The sequence below is a fragment of the Camarhynchus parvulus genome, chromosome 1A (assembly GCF_901933205.1).
Source record: "Camarhynchus parvulus chromosome 1A, STF_HiC, whole genome shotgun sequence".
Taxonomy (NCBI): domain Eukaryota; kingdom Metazoa; phylum Chordata; class Aves; order Passeriformes; family Thraupidae; genus Camarhynchus; species Camarhynchus parvulus.
This window is the reverse complement of record NC_044586.1, coordinates 55259694-55276384: the sequence shown is the minus strand read 5'-3', so window position 1 is coordinate 55276384 and position 16691 is coordinate 55259694. Positions and strand designations below refer to the sequence as shown.

At 44.0% G+C, this 16691-nt stretch overlaps 1 protein-coding gene across 1 annotated transcript in view; it reads right to left on the bottom strand.

Moving 5' to 3' along the window:
- CELSR1 (cadherin EGF LAG seven-pass G-type receptor 1) overlaps nucleotides 1–16691 on the bottom strand; it is a 163607-nt gene that overhangs the window by 46348 nt on the left and 100568 nt on the right. Inside the window, 2 exon segments of the mRNA XM_030959311.1 lie at nucleotides 485–648; nucleotides 1548–1705. Coding sequence (XP_030815171.1) covers nucleotides 485–648; nucleotides 1548–1705 — 322 coding nt within the window.

Here is a 16691-nt window from a genome sequence, read left to right as displayed (position 1 = left end):
AGTGCTGTCTTTTTCATTAACTAATCCCACTGGCTTTCAGAGCAAAATGACATTTAATAGGTAGTTTAAAAATAGAAGAGGAGAAGTCAATTTAGGACTAAATTCCTGGCTGAAACTCCCAGCAATGCAGAAAGGCTAAACAAGCCCAGTCCTTTCTGATGTGCTGCTGAATCCTGGAAGTGTGCCCTGTGCCACGGGCTATTGTATGCCTCCCTGGCACAGGTGTGGACTGCACATTACTCAAACAAATGAGGTCTGGCCAGAGACACAGTGGCAGCATGATGCCACACACCACCTGAAGTCCCTGCCCCGTAGCTGCTTTGCCCTCAACAGTGCTAACAGGGGGTCATTTCAGAACCCTGTGTCCCCTTCCCCTTCCTGGGGCTCCTCATGGTACCAGCCTCGACATGCTAAGCCATGTCCCACGTGCAGCTGTGGCAGAGACCTTTGTGGTGTTGACCCTTGGGGCACTGGTTGCCCATACCTGGCAGAGTGCCATTATTGGCAATGAAACCAGCCATGTCGATGGGCTTGCTGTCGATGGAGAGGTTCCTCATGCAGCCAATGAACTGCCTGTTGTGCACCGGGAAATCCTCAGGCAAGTTTGGGACACCACCAAGGAGGAGAGGGCCAGTTAGGTCCAAAGATCTGAAGAAACAAAGAAATGCTCGTAATTTCTTGCAAGGAATTTGTTTTCTTTTGTTCTTTATCTTACTGCTTCCATAAGCACAGTTAAGCTGCACTTCCCTCTGCTACATGAGCACTTCCAGAGCTTGTAATCAAAGTCCAATAACATCCACTTTTAACTTAGGAGCTGTTATGTCCATATAGAATCCAGTGACCAGTCCCTAACAGTTGCTAGTATGCAGAAGAAAATGAAAATTAGAGAAAAATGTGTAGCCACAGGACACTTCTTTCTGACCCCAGTCATGCAGGGACTGGCTGATGCCACTCAGCACAGGGTTGAGAAGCAGTACATTTTTATATAAGGACTTAATTATCATCTAGTGCCAACCCTCTTAAAATCCTCTGAGGATCTTAGTCTTAATAACATTTAGTGGATGTAGGTTCTACTAAATGACTCCACACTGTGTGAGAAGTGTTATCATCTGGTCATTTGGATTAGCCCCAGTTTTTATAGTGTGCCCCTCTCTTGGGATATTAGAGCACCAATGTGTCTCTCAGTGGTTACTCTGCTATCACTCATTACTTTATATCCCCCTGTGTTGTTTGCTGTTCACCTCCTCTTTAAACTCAAAAGCACTAATTTTTTTCTTTTTCTTTCTTCACAGGAAACCTTTTCTCACACCCAGTGATTTTCAGTGGTTGTTTGTTTACATCCTTTATTTCTACCTCCTTTTAAGACAGGACTCTCAAATGGTGGAAGCAATTCCATATCCGAAACTAAACTTTGTTACTTTTTCTTGTTATGTCATATCTGGTTTTCAACTTACTGGTTAATCGTTTAGTGCTCAGCGACTGCATGCTCGTAATTCTTCACTGGAAAAAGAGAATGAGTGGAAAACACAAATATAGGGAATCCTTACTTTTTGGAGCCAGTCTGAGTGCCCTGGGCAGCACAGGTGTAGTTCCCAATGAGGCTCCCGAAGCGCACGGCCACTGCCGTGTCACAGTCGTCCACAGTCACCACAGCCACCTTCTCTCCAGAGGGCCCATGGGGAATTCCTAATCGGCCAATGTTTGGCTTCAAAAAGGAAATGGCACGTGTCATACTGCTGCATACATATGGGATTTAAATGCTGGTTCCGTCAGCTCAACAACACACTTCTTACTACCCCCCGAAGAGGACAAAAATAGAAGATGTAAATGAAACAGCAGAAATTAGGTTATCCCATGACATTTAGGCAAGGAAAAACTCTGATGGATGACTTCAGTCAGAGTCCACATATGCCCAGTACGATACACAGGGTGGTCAGAAGTGGCTTTGGTCTTTTCCACAGCTGAACCTCTTTGGCCCAAATCACATCAAACAGGTGTTTTCCCACTTCTGCATAGTAAATTCTAATAAATTATGCTCATTTTGCACCTCTTCACTTCAATGCAATGAAAACCTTAAAATGATGTATTATTACAACTGAAGCTTAAATTAAAGGCTTAAATCACATTTTCTCTGATGGCTGCACTCTGTCCAGGCTACCAGAAACTGAGTTCAGGCCTCTATAAAAGCTGTAGTGAGGGGTTGTCTGATGACTGGGAGGGAACTTAGATGAAACCTGCTTGTTCCAGCTACAAGATGGAGTGCATGAAAAACCACTGCCCATTGCTAGGTCAGCTGAGAAGCCCCCAGGTTCTAGTTACAGGAGAATAGAGACCTGTGGAGCTGGACAATCAGAAATAATGGATGTATCTGTGCTTGCTCTGGTGCAGACACACAGATGCAGGTGCAGCATGGAAGATGTGTTTTAGAGCAGCAATAAAAGCCCTGGCTTTTCCTCACCTCTGCTTCTCCCAGGCAGTAGGAAACTCCTGCCCACCCAATCACAATGTGCCCTGGTGAACATGAGACACAAGGCTGGAATTATCACACTCAGCTTCACACCTCCACTGTTACTGGCTCACTGTGCCCATCACCTGCTGTCACTTGGTGTTCTCCCCACTTCAGCACCTACTGACTGGGAAAATTCAGTGATCCCAACAGACAGGCTTTCCTATGGGACTACCAGGAATTCAATACCAGCCATCAAACATCAGTGCTTCCACTACAAACAGATCCTTCATCATCTTCACTAATTTTGTCACTGATCAGATGTATTCCAGAGTGACTGACAGGAGATGATGTTTTTTGTGCAGAAACTCAAGAAACAGATTTGTCCAGTGGAGAAGTACATTACGACTGTTAAAAAAGGTGCATATGCAAACAGAAGCATAGCAGCCTCAGTGAAGAACTAGCAAATCCTGTAAGAAAACTGTCTTCATGTTTAATATTCATATAGAGCTGAGGGGTCTTCATCTATTGCAGGTGCAAGATCTCTGAGGACACTTTTGGGTACAAGAGACGCACTGAGCTAACTCTACTGGCTTTGCAAAGGGACACCCCACAGGAATGAAGGCAGCAAGATCTGACCAGATGCACTGAAAATCCATACATATTTACTGGATAATCAACAATTTTTTTATTTACTGGATAATCAACAATCAACATATATTTGCTTGTTAATCAACAAAAGCTGCATCCATATGAAAATTGAAGATGGCTGGGCATCTGTAGCTTGCTGTACACTTGCTTTAAAACATGTACTGCACAACTGTGCTCTGAAATTCCTTATTTGTACAGCAAACAAGGAAGCAGTAAGGGGATAAATGAATTCTTTCTGTTTCACTTATAGACACATAAATTTGTTAACATACTTACAGCCACTTTCATCATCTGTATAGAGACATTTATTTTTAAGGGTAAGTATCCCAATATATAAAAAACATTTTTAAAACATGTTTCCTGGTGTCAATTTCAGTTGGAAAGTATTTTCCATTTCCTCTACCAAGAACTAGTGTGATCACATAGTTTGGCAGTTATTCAGTACAAGGTTTTGACCTCTCTTTAGTGATATTAAGGCAGATTTTATTTTTTCCGTTACTCCCTGGACTTTGGCACTGCCTAGCTTGGAAAGACAGGAAACACACGTATTTGAAGTGCTAAAAATGTTATTGTATGCAATGATGGCAATGTTAGTGAGCAGCTTTTCAAAGTAAATTTAAAAATACATGGAAAACTAACCAACTGACAGGCAAGCCTTTCCTTCCAAAATTAAAATGTTTACGTTCTGGGTGCTACTTCTATTCATTCAGAGGAATGATTCGATTAACATTTATGTTCTTGTGCTTCACTGAAATAATCTATTGTCTCTTACATGGAAGCCTTGACAAAGGCAGGGCATTTATTCCCTCAGCAGGGGGGATCTGCCCAATGTTAATCATGATTGCAACCTGATGAGACTCAGCACTTTGCAGCTGCTCCTTCACAGTCACTAGCTGCAGTAGCAAATTGATTTTTTTCTACTTTTATTTAACATAGAAACTGAAAAGTGTTTCTCTAGATGTTGACTGTTCATTGCAGTACAGATCTCTGGCATCTCTTGGGCTCTGATGACCACACAGAACCATGAAGAAAGGGAATATTGCAGTCAATGAAAAGAAATCTATTGGCAGTTCAAACCATACTTAGTTCAAACACAAGGTAATTTGCTGACCATGTTAAAAGTCTCATTTGACAGAATTTGTCAGGTTTTTCCCAAAATGCAAGAATATGTTACTGGGAAAGGAAAGAGATCTTTTCAGACTGAATTAATGGGACAAGATCTCAAAATATGTGCCAAGTAATACGCACTATTCATCTTCTCAACAGCTGACATTGGGAATGATTTATAATTGAAATATTGGGAAATAAATAAAATACTTTATCAGAGAAAGCCCAAGTTAAGAGCTCCTTCAGCAATGAATCATGGAACAGATTTTAATCATTAAATACTTTGATTAATGTTAAATATAGGTTACTGGTGATGCAAAGGATATTTAGAGTATCGTGCATTTAAAAAAAAAATCACTTTGAATAGTTGCATGGAAGAGAATTAATCCCACAACATGAAACTTGGGATCTGATGACAAGAATTTCTATTGCAGACTCTGAAAACTCTCAGCACTAAATGATGAAAAATAATAAAAAACCCTACTAATTAACTACAAAACAGTGAGGAACCATGGTGAGACTGAAAGGTTAAAAAGGCAATACAACACTGGGCTGTTGCACAGATGCATAAGAGGAAAGTTTCATAACACTGAACAGGATGGAATGTTTGGGCAGTTTTGTTTTCATTTACTAAAAATACCTTCCAATTACAGCAGGTGCACAGAACAGCAGCCAGAGCAAGTTTACCATATCAAACAGGCAAAATGGACTTGGCATGTTTAGCCTAGCAAAGTAAAGGCTAGAGAAGAGTTTTGGAAATAAGATGCCATCACTGGAATGGACATAGTACAAGAACAAAGGGTATAAGATGCCCATGAGTATGTAGGGTGGTAGTCACCAGGGGATGCTCAGGCACAGGAGGGATCGTTGTTGGGAAAGTAGCAGGGCTGAAAATGATTTTTAAAAAAAGTATTTGTTTATGACTGTAGAAGCCACTGTTAGCAGTGGACTGGCCTATGTTTGAAAGAAAAAAAGTGACAGTGAATAGTACTTGGAAAATGCATCAGAAAGTGAATTGCCAACACTACATGACAGCACACACATTGACATTTCAGGCATGATCTTTGCCTCAATGAAATCCTACTGGAGCAAGACTGATCCCTAACAGTAGGAGCAGCTAACACTAACCAGCATTAATTCACACTATTATTTTCTGGAAATATGTTCAAGGAATTAAAAGCCAGATTTTCATCTGGGTACTTAGCAGTTCTTTCTGCCTGTCAGACCCATGTCCTGAAATACATGCTACCCGAAAGGCAAGTTTCATTAGCTGTGCCAATTCTGCACTCATGAGTAAATGTGCAATGTGGTGTACAGGAATTTACCAGCATGACCCCCATTAATAGTAATGCAAGTCATGTAACTGAGTTCCTGCTCATGGAGCTGAAAATTTACCTTTTGCTGCCTAACCCTAAAGGCTGCCTTTTCAGTTAGTGCTTCTCCAGAAAGAAGCCGGGATTCAAATTTCAAAGACCACATGCTGTAATACTGAGTAGCAAGGAGAGTACCAAACAGTGCCAGAGAGAAAACCTGGTCTCCCTTAAACAAACTATGAAAGAAGTGCATTATTCCGGACTCAAATGAAAGGAAGAAAAAGCAGCCCTAAGTGTTGCAGTGTTTTTATCACCATCACATGATGATTCTTCAAACATTCTGTGCATCCCATAATGAAATTCATTTTGTTTGTTATACTGACTCTTATGTTTTTATGTTATAGTCACATATAGGGTCACCTGGAGAAAATAAATAGTCCTGTCTTAGGATCAATATGTGGCGGCAAAAATCCCCTATCTTTTTCTCTGTCTGTAAACCAAGATAAATCATATTTATATTCCTCAAATGGTGGCAATTAGTACCTAAAACTGTAAACAATGTAATGAAACTTAACTTTGCCCCACTGAGTTTTCATGAAGATCAGTGGTTCTGATCTATGAATGACAATGTCCCATCTCATGTCTAACCCATGACATTCACCTTTGCCCAGAGTGAGTTACAGGCAAAATGTGACTACAGGAATGGCAGCCTCCTAGGATGTCTTTTGAAAATTGCAGCTCCCTTTCTGACCATAGCAGAGGTAACAGTGAGACTCATCTACTGTCCTCAGCAGTGACCTGGAGGAGTGACCTTCTTGAGCCACAACAGGGTATGGAACTACCTTTGGCCATTTGTAGTGACTTTCTCAGGTTGCAGTATGGGGAGGTATTTTCCTAGTGATGCCAAATCTGATTTTTGTGAAACTCAGTTATAGGGCAATGTTTGGACTTCTCCCCATAAATTCAACAGGAAGAAAGACATGTAGCTTCTCCCAGGTGAAAAACCCTGAGAAGCTTAATCTGTGAACTTGTGTTTTACAAGTGGAGACCAGACAGAGGAGAGAAAGTCATCAAAACACATCTGTTTATAGTTTGCAAATCTACTGCACAAATCCACTGTGATTACACTTAAAACATCAGAGGTGGATATTCTCATGTGGCTCAGTTTCGTTTGGGTTCTCTATTATGTTTAAGTAAATATTTAAACTGCGAGAGCCCACACAGTTACTTATTAGAGACACAGCTGGTGTAACGATGCACAGTGAATGGAAAAGACATACAGATCCACAGACAATGGGAGCCCTTGTCCTAAACACTTAACCCTTGTATTTAGATCATATGTCCTACTGTTTCCAAGTCAGGATGCAAAACTGTTGGAGAGGTTTAAGCAAGTAGTCCAATCCTAGGCAGACTTATTTTAAACTAAACTAGATGAGATAGTATCTGTACATGTAATAGTAATACTCCAAAGTTCAAATGTTTGTTTAGTCAATCAGCAGCAGTGGTGACACTCAGATTCCTAGATCTCACCCTTTTATTAGTTAATCTGCAAGATAACAGCCTATTCCAGAGGTCTCACAAACATTTCCTCCACCAGACAACTCTTTTCCAACTTCCATTCCTAGATAAAAACTTGCCACTTGACTTTTCTCACAGCTGGGAAGAGCGAGAGTGGTTTTGGTCAGCCATCAGAGAGTGCTCCAACATAAGGGATACTCCCTGAGCTCAGGCTGAAAGCTGTGCTCTCCAGCTCAAACCTCAGCCAGGAGGTCTTCCTCCTGCTTCAGCCACACCACTGAGTCTTTTGAAGGAGCTGAGGAGATGATTCAGCAGCAGACTGTAAGTATGGCCAACATTTAGAAAATGCAAACCGGTACTGCTCACAGATGAGACACAATGTACCTTGTTACACTTGGCATCAGGAGGAGACCCAATTTCTTGGGGGTTAGATGTTGCATATTGTAAATTCTGCATTTTCTCAGCTCACTGTACACATTAAAAATATATTTATTTTAGACAGTCTTCTCGCAAAATGCTTTGTATGGCATAGCTTAATATTCAGAGCTTGGCTTGTTTGTCTTTTTAATAAGAAGAAAAGCCATCCTGAAGTAAGTGCCAGCCCTTCAGTGATTCCAAGAGTTTCCTTACCAGACAGTAAGTTACCCTTCTGTTTTTGTTAATTAGTAGCTAATGATTTATTGGCCTTTCAGAGTGGTTAAAGGTTAAAAAGAATCTGTTTCCTTGTTATTTTTTTTAACACTCTCCTCTTCATTGTTAATGCGCTGGTTCAGACCCCACCACCCACAAAAGTGCTGGGTGGAAAATGCGTTATTCCTTTTGGGGCTCTTTGATTTTTAATGCTTCCAGCTATAGTAATAATGGGGGGAAACAGATCAAGTGGCACAGGGTCCTGCTGGGGGCATTGGAGTGAGTGGCACAGGGTCCTGCTGGGGGCATTGCAGTGAGTGGCACAGGGTCCTGCTGGGGGCATTGGGGCAAGTGGCACAGGGTCCTGCTGGGGGCATTGCAGTGAGTGGCACAGGGTCCTGCTGGGGGCATTGGGGCAAGTGGCACAGGGTCCTGCTGGGGGCATTGGAGTGAGTGGCACAGGGTCCTGCTGCAGGCTCTGCCAGGGTCCCATCCCAGCTCCCTGGCGCTCATTAGGCCGCCCGCCAGCCCCGCCAGCCCCGGCTGCTTCGTTAACCCGCCGGCCTCTGCTCCCGCTCGGCCGTGGGGAAGGCAGGAGCCCCTGCCATTCCCAGGCGATGCTGTGCTGCTTCAGTGCTCAAAAAGCTCATTAAGGGCCCATGGCAGCGGCCGTCTCCCCGGACAAGCTGCCGGAGCCCAGCCCCCCCAGCAAGGAAAATAAATAAACAAACAGGAAAAAATAAACAGGGACAGCACACTGCTCACGGTCCCGCTCTCACGGGGAGAGACTAGGAAATGCCAGAGGAGCTTAGCATGGACGTGCAGACCACTCTGATCAATCAGGAAACTCCAAATCAGGTCAGATTACAGAAACCACTAACGTTAATCTTTGTTTTCTAGAGTTTCCCCTTGCAGGTTTCCAGAGCACCTTGAAGATAGGCGGTATGAAGAACAGATCCCGATTAGTCACCAGGGAAAGGCAGGACAAGTCATTTCACATAACCCCCTTACTCCTTTGATGTATGTATCCCCTTTATTCACTGAATATTTTAATGGCATTTCTCTATACAAATTTGATTCAAGTCTGTACAGAAACATGAGAGCCTGAGACAGTGAAAAGGAAAACCAAAGAGCTTCCCATCAGTGAGTAAAAAATGCAAATCCTGAAAAGCCATCAGACCAGTTTCTTTTCCTAGAGAAACGCCCTGCAACACCAATCATCAGGATCTGGGCTGGCCCACAAAGTCAAGCGAGTTTTACTGGCCTGATTTGTTATCTCCTTTAGGGCTGCATCCAGAGGCTAAACTTTGATATTCAAAGCAGGAGGCTTTCAGCACAGCTATGAGACCTGGCACTAGTGAATGGCACTGCCTGAATTGTGCTGCTCTTCCAGTCCTGGGACAGAGATGGGGAGCAGCCCCTCCTGTCACATGTGGCAATGGCACAGCAGGGCTGTGAAAAGCCATGGTTACACAGGCACGGCATCCAGATATGCTCCTTGCCTCTACAGCATGACCAGGATCTTCACAAATATCATCCAGCTACTGCAAAGGGTATAATTCTTAGTTCTGACTAATTTTGGCAAGGGCTGCTGTAGTGCTGATGGGAAGATGAGTTTTCCCTGTCTGCAAATGGAAATTTTATCCTCAAATGTGTATTCCCAGATGCTTCTCAGCTCTTTGAGGCTGAATCAGTGACACAGCAAGACAGACCTGTTTTGGCTGTCAAGAGACCATTCTCTCTCTCCTCAAGACAACATTCAGCTTTCCATGTGGCAGACAGCACTCACCACAGTGCTCTGCTGCTGTGGGTGCCCTGTCCTTCCTCTGCAGCCCTTTCCTCATGCTGTTCTCCCCCTGTGGCTGATGTCCCTTCTCCCTGACCTTTCCTGCCCTCTGAACCCTTTTTCTGCCTATTTTGCTGTCTCAGTCTCTTTCCACCAACAAGGATGTTCCCCAGCACCTTTGGCGAACTGGGAAAGAAGAACATATCCCTTGATGCTGGAAGAGCCCCCTTGTTCTCCCTCCCCTGCTGTCCTCTTCCACTTCAGCAAATCCTTCTCCCTTTGCCACTTATCCCTATTTACCTGCCAAAGAACAATTCTGAAATATTTTTTGCTTTATATATATTTATATCTTGTAAGTTCTATGACATATTTTTGCATCCAGAATGTCAATGTGGCTGCTCTCAGAGTCCAAGAAATACCTGTGACACTTATGCACAGCAACTAACCCCTTCCTGGACAAATCCCTGGTGACACCTTGCCAAGCAAACTGCTTCTTAGTGTGGTAATGGAGTCACATTTCTGCCTATAACATCCAGGAATCCCACACTTTTCCATGGGCTTCCTCCCCCATGGCTGGATCGTTGTGAGGGTCCCCTGGCACACAGAGACTTCTGCAAGGCCAGGTAACTGCAAAGTGCTGCTTCCTCTCACTACACAGACAGATACAAAATACCTGAAAAGTTACTGCAAATCAGTGAGTTACTGTAATTTACTACATGATTTAATTGTGATAACAGTGCACTTCAAAGAACTCGCACCAAATTCCTGAGGTGCCATTCCAATGACTCCATGGCTTTGAGCAAGGCCTTGCCAGGCTGAGCTGCAGAGCATAACCTTCAAGCCCTGTCCCCAGGGCCTTAGGGTGAGCCAAGGACCATTCAGATTGTGCCAGGTCTCATAGAGATCTCAATAATCACCATTTTGGGAGGTGCCACTAAATGTTTTGGGATTTTTGCAGTGCAGAGGTGTCAGATGGCTTGAGCAAACTGGGCTCAGGAGCATCACTGGGTGCCGGGTTCCCCAGCATGACTGAGAGCCCCACACCAGGAGGAAAAGCCACACAGCTGACACTCAGTTCAGATGTGGGGTGCACACCCTAGATGGGCACACAAATGAAGCCTTTAAAACCTGGGTGATGCGAGAAGAGTAAGCACTGAACAGCCCTGACAAAGATGAGGCTTCCAAAAGAGGAGGGACTCAGGCTGATTTTGCCAAGACACAGTCCCTTACTGTGCAGATGTGTTCTGAAAAGTTACTGTTTGTGTTTGCATATAAAATCACCACCACAACAATCAGTGTTTTTCAGGTGGTGTTTGCAAACTCTGTGAGAGCAACAGTTCCAAAAAGCAGGCGGGGGAGAGAACAAGCCAGGCCCTGGGTACATGCTTTCCCTCCCTTCCCCAGTCCCAGAGATTTCTCAAAGCTGCCACTGAGAGCTGAGCTGCTCAGGGCTGGGGAGCAGGTCACACTTTACATCTCAATGACCTCCCCATGACTTTCACTGCTTTACACTTTAATTTCCCGAGACACAGATTTAGAGGTGAGTTATTTGTTATTTTGTGTCAAGACAATGGAATGTCGCTCCACAGCCAAATCCTGATTTCCTTTCCCAGATATCAATCACTTCACACTTACCCTCCACCAGAAAAAAAAAAAAAGCAAACAAAACACCAACAAAAACAATTACTAATTGAAGTCCACACGAATAAATAATGGTGGAATTGCAGGGAGGGACTTTTAAAACCAGGCTCACATATCTTTGTTCCACAAGGGCAGATCAGCTGCCCACCCCCCATCCCTTTACACCCACTAACACCTGCAAGGGCTCCACAACCAGCCAGAGCAAGAAAAAGTAAATATTAGCCAGGCAGCCCTCCAGTGCTTTTCAGGAGATGTTAGGAATGTAAATGGTTGTCATAGGCCAGGCCAAAGTCCCACTGAGGGAGTGGTAGATGCTGTGCAAGTGTGTAAGAATGGGGCAAATGTGCAGCAACAATTCTGCTCCCTCTGAGCTTTCCACCTGCAATACTGCAAGCTGGAACTCAAGACAGGTTTTCACAGGATTCTGTCACATTTTTTGAATCTATGGGACTCATGTTCTCATCTAATCAGTCTTCTGCTTTGTACAACCACAGAACATAACCCAGTGAGTCCTGCTCAATAACATCACGTGCACCCAAGAGAAAATGTTCCTTTAGAAAGGGAAATAGTGACTTGATTTAAAGATTTCAGGGGACAGCAAGAACATCAGAACTGTGGGCAGGTATATTAATTCTAATCAGAATCTGTCAAGGTTCAGTCTCTGTATAGCAAATCTACGGTCTTACCTAGAGGAGGACTTTCATTGACGATCCTCTGGATTTGGGTGGAAGAGGATGAATTTGACCTCAGCAAGGATGTGAGTGTATGAATCATGAGCCAGAAAACCAGGAAATGACTCACAAAAGGAACTATTTTTTCTGAGAATACCTTTTCTCATGGCATTTTAAAAATTGAGTTCTGAGCATGTGGGAAATGATATCTTTTGCATTCAGACACGAAGAACATATTTTATGTGTTTGACTAGAACAACATTCTGAACTTCAAATGCAAAATGCAGAATGCTTTCGGTAATGAAAATCTCATTTCTTTCTTTCCTCTAGCTGCTTGCAATTTTAATTGATAGGGTTTTTTTAATGGCCATGCCCAGTAGCACCAAAAATACAGATCAGTAATACAAATGCATAGCTACAAATCCCTCATACTCTCATATTGTACATGAGCCTCCAGCACTACTTACCACATCTTTCACCAGTATACAAGCCTACCCACCAAAAAGGACAATAATCTGCTGATACAGCAACTTCTGTTCTTGTAAGAAAGTTGTGAAAAAAACTTCATAACCTGCTTCTGGCTAATCACCTTGGAATTCCAGTCAAATTTCCTTACCCACTTGAGCTGAGAAGTAAATTAAACATGAATGTCTCTCAGGATGCTGCTTAAAAATTTTGGTTGTGGCTAGAAAAGAAAGTGACTTTTACACTTGAAACGTTTTTTTCTTGTAAAGCTGAAGAAACCCTGTGAAGAAACCCTTTCTCTATGAAGAACAGGCTCCCCAGGTACATGGGTAAGTACATCTAAGTCCTCAAAAACTTGAGCTAATGAACTGACTGTGGTCATGCTCCCTATGGTTTTGGTGTCCTGCAGGCTTCCCTGTGCATAAGCCATGGCAGAACTTTTGATCCCATGAAAATGCTGTAGAAGGAAAAGCATCCAGCACAAATTGATGATCTGCTGAGGTGTACCACCCACACTGCTGGAAGTTAGCACCATCCACCACCTTGCTGTAACATCACTGGCTTCCAGACCCTGCTGTACATTCTGCTGTTAAACAATTCACAATGAGATGGGTGATAAGGGAATGGTAACATTGGAAGAAATATGGTTAAATCTGAAGTAAGAATACGTGGTTCTTTTAAGAGGAAGCACTATGTTGTAATGTGCTGCCCTGCACACTTATGAGAGCCTTTAAAAGATCTATTGGCATTTCTTAGAAATATCATGAATTTAGGTTTTGAAATGCCACAAAATTCTATTTCCTTCTGGAAAAATATGCTCAGAGAAGTAGGGTGCTCCTAATTGAATATAATTTTCAGTATTTCCAGTACCTCTCCACTTCCATGGTTTGCTTGACATGGCAATTGCTATTCTGCATTTTTCTTTATCAAACAATGCCAAGCAATGCTGAAGCAGGTCTGTGTCAATCAGAAATGCTGTAAACACAGCATGTCAATCTGAGCCAGCAAAATCCAAACTCTGGCAGTGCCACATCTGATCAACAGTGGCATTACCATAATCTTCAACAACTGCATTGTTTGTTTAGAAAATCTCCCTCAATCCCTTAACAAATTAGTCTGGAAGCCACCAAGAGGATTAACTTCAAAAATTCTCCCTCAGCTCACAATTAAATCTGCTCCGATGTCACCAGTGATAGACATTTGCGTAAGTCATACCCAAACGTTATTGCTAATTGTTTTTCCAGTTATTTGGCTTCTGTTGGGGTCTGTCTTTTCCAACCAAGTTACAAAACTCAGCACTCAGCTGGGCAATCCTGCTCTGGTGCAGGAGGTGCTCCCCAGCACAAGGGGCAATACCAAATACCTATCTATGAATTTAATCACCAACCACTTTTCCTGGCTGCTCAGATTCAGAGGTAAACGATACTGGGTGGTGTCTTGGATACTGTGAGGGCAGTGTCTTTCACCCAGGGTCCAATGACAAAGTTATGCCTAGCTGGTGGCAGCTATGTGGCTTTTCTCCAAGGAGCTGGCAATCCCTATTCAGCTGCAGGCATGTGCCTGCCTCATAAATCACCCACAGTGCTGGCAGAGCCTTGGCAGGCTCAGCAGGGAGACCAAGAGCTGAGCAAACAAGGTGTTTGTGCTGGAAAGCTCACACGAGGTGGGAGTGGGGTGGCACAGGGAAGCCTGTGCTGAGCTACTGCCTGATGCTGCCTGCTGGTCCTGGGGCAACAGAGTGGTGAGAACCCAATCTAACAAGGATTGGTTCCCTTTACAGGAAAGAAAGCAGTAACCAGTGCCATCCTTGTTTTTTGGCACAATTTTCACAGTCTGAGTTTCACTACAATGTTGTAGTGAAAGGCACTCTGCCTTTTTTTTAAGGCAAAGTGGGAAAATCAATTGTCAGTTCTGGATATGGAATATATTTCCATAACAGGCAAATTTGCCATCAACAGAGATGGTCTCTGTTTTCAGAAGGAAACAAGATAACGTATCTGTCAGCTCCAAAGGCACCTCGTGCAGGGGCATGTGTGCCAGAGGCAGCAGGGTCTGTGCTTGTCTCTGCAGCAGACTGTCACAGGTTGCTGCACTCATCCCACCGTATTGAAAACAAATTGCTGCATTCACCTCTCCAGCACAGAGCTGCACCACTCCCACTGCCTGCACTGCCTGTGCCACCTGTGCTTCTGCCCTTGGATTAAAAGGCACTTCCTGCCTGCCCGTGTCAGGGGATTGCAAGTGGCCACCATGCTTCAGCTGCCCATGACTACAACAACACACAGCCCTGTAGATCTTGATTTTTGGGGTATGACTGTGTCACCCCCTCTTGGTGATGGGTGACTGCATGAAACTTGGTCTCAGCAGGCTCCTGGGTGGGAGAACAGGGATGGACCTGAGTTTTCAAAATAAAAATTCTGCGTACACATCCTCAAGTTGCTCAGCAGTGCTCTGCCTCTGGCCACTGTTAGGCAGTTGTGTCACACAAGCTCCCAGAATCAAAGCAGAGGCTCTAGTAAAACACAGGCAGTGATGAATGTTAGAGATTTGCTGTAAAGATAATCCTGAAGATAATTCTGCCAACAAGTGGCAGACATAAGGCGTGCAAGAGTATAAGAAATACAAGGTCTGTACAGGACTGTACTTCGCAACTGGTTGATTTTTCTGCTTCATTTAGAAAATGGGGGGGATGCATCCTTAGCTCCCCAGAAATGCAAAAACTCAGCAAACCCCAAACCCAGTAACCTTCCCTTTACATGTCCAAGCTTGCCAGGTACACATTGCAATTTTTATCTCCAGGTCTTTCCTTCCTTATAGAGGAACTACAGAAAGTCTTTATCTGTTAAGCCCCACACAGCTGCTCACTCTCTTTCCCCACAAAAGGATGGGGGAGAGAATCAGAAGAGCAAAAGTGAGAAAATTTATGGGTTGAGATGAAGACAGTTTAATAGGTAAAGCAAAGGCTGTGCATACATGCAAAACAAAACAAGGCATTCATTCACCACTTCCCATGGGCGGGAAGATGTTCAGTCATCCTCAGGAAAGCAGGGCTCTGTCACATGTAACAGTGACTTGGGAAGACAAATGTCATCACTGTGAACATCCCCCTATTCCTTCTTCTTCCCTTCAATCATATGGCATGGGGTTCCCCTCTGGTCAGCTGTCCTGGCTGTCCCTTCCCAGCTCCTTGTGCACCACCAGCCTCCTCACTGCTGGGGCAGTCTGAGGAGTAGAAAAGTCCTTGACTTTGTGAAAGCCCTGCCCAGCAGCAATTCAAATGTCCCTGCATTACCAACACTGCCTTCAGCACAAATACAAAACAGCCCATACACAACACAGCCCATATTAGCTACTGTGAAGAAAGTTAACTTTACCCCATCAAACCCAGTACACTTGGGCATGGCAAAAATTGCACATGGAGATGAAGAGTGTACGTGGAGTGAAGGTGGGTGGTTCAGAACAGACCAGCAGATGCTTTTTGTTTTAACATTAAGAGCATTGACAGATACTATCTTCAGGTATGCTCTTAATTTATGCCTCTTTGGACACCTATATTCACAGAACTTCCTTTTTCTGACCACCATATTGCCTGACTAGCCACAGGAACAGCATCATATAAAACTGTGACCTGGCCTGGAAATGCTTTTTTCTTCCTAACTTTTCCTCCATGACCCTGCCTCTCCTTCCACTTTATCCTGAGTCCTGAGCAAGTGCAGATAGGATCTGTTTCTCTGTTGTGAACAGCTTTATCCCAAGTCTACCTGAGCTGGCAGCAGTCCCAAATCCACACCATCCTCAAGACCCTCAGCTGCCTACAGCTGGATCACATAAGCTCTGTCCAACAGTGCTGGAGAGCCCCACTCAGATGGCATGAACAAATGGGGTTCACTGAGGTGTCCCAGATATGGAGCTGGTGGGTTTTGCCCAGAGGCCACCCCTGGCATCCACAGCCAGTCTGTGGGCACTACTAGTGATCCATAGTATGGAGGATTTGTGAATGCAGACTTCAAAAAATCAGCTCTGTGGTGCTACACACAGCTGTAGGGGCAGGGTAAAATAACCCTTCAGGATCAGCTTTGGCCAAGGAGCCCCCAGGGGAGGGAGGAAGCTGCCTTCCCACCCACCCACTCACCCACTGAGCAAGCACAAGGGGAGAGCTGCTGTACCCCCCCCAGGTATGGAAAATAAGATACAAGTGGGACTTGGCACTGAACCACAGGGTGTTCTGGCACTGTAAACAGCTTTCAGCCAGTGGATGAGGGATAAAACCTCCATGAGATGAGAAGGCACTGGCAAATTCTGGTGCATGAGTGGGCTGACAGCTAAATCTCTTCAGTATTAACTCAGTCTTCGGTGATATTCAAGCTGCAGCTTGCCCCAGCTGAAGGCCAGTTAACTCGAGAGAAACCATCACTTACCACAGGCAGGAAATTTTTGAATTCATATGTGAGTCTAACTGAGAG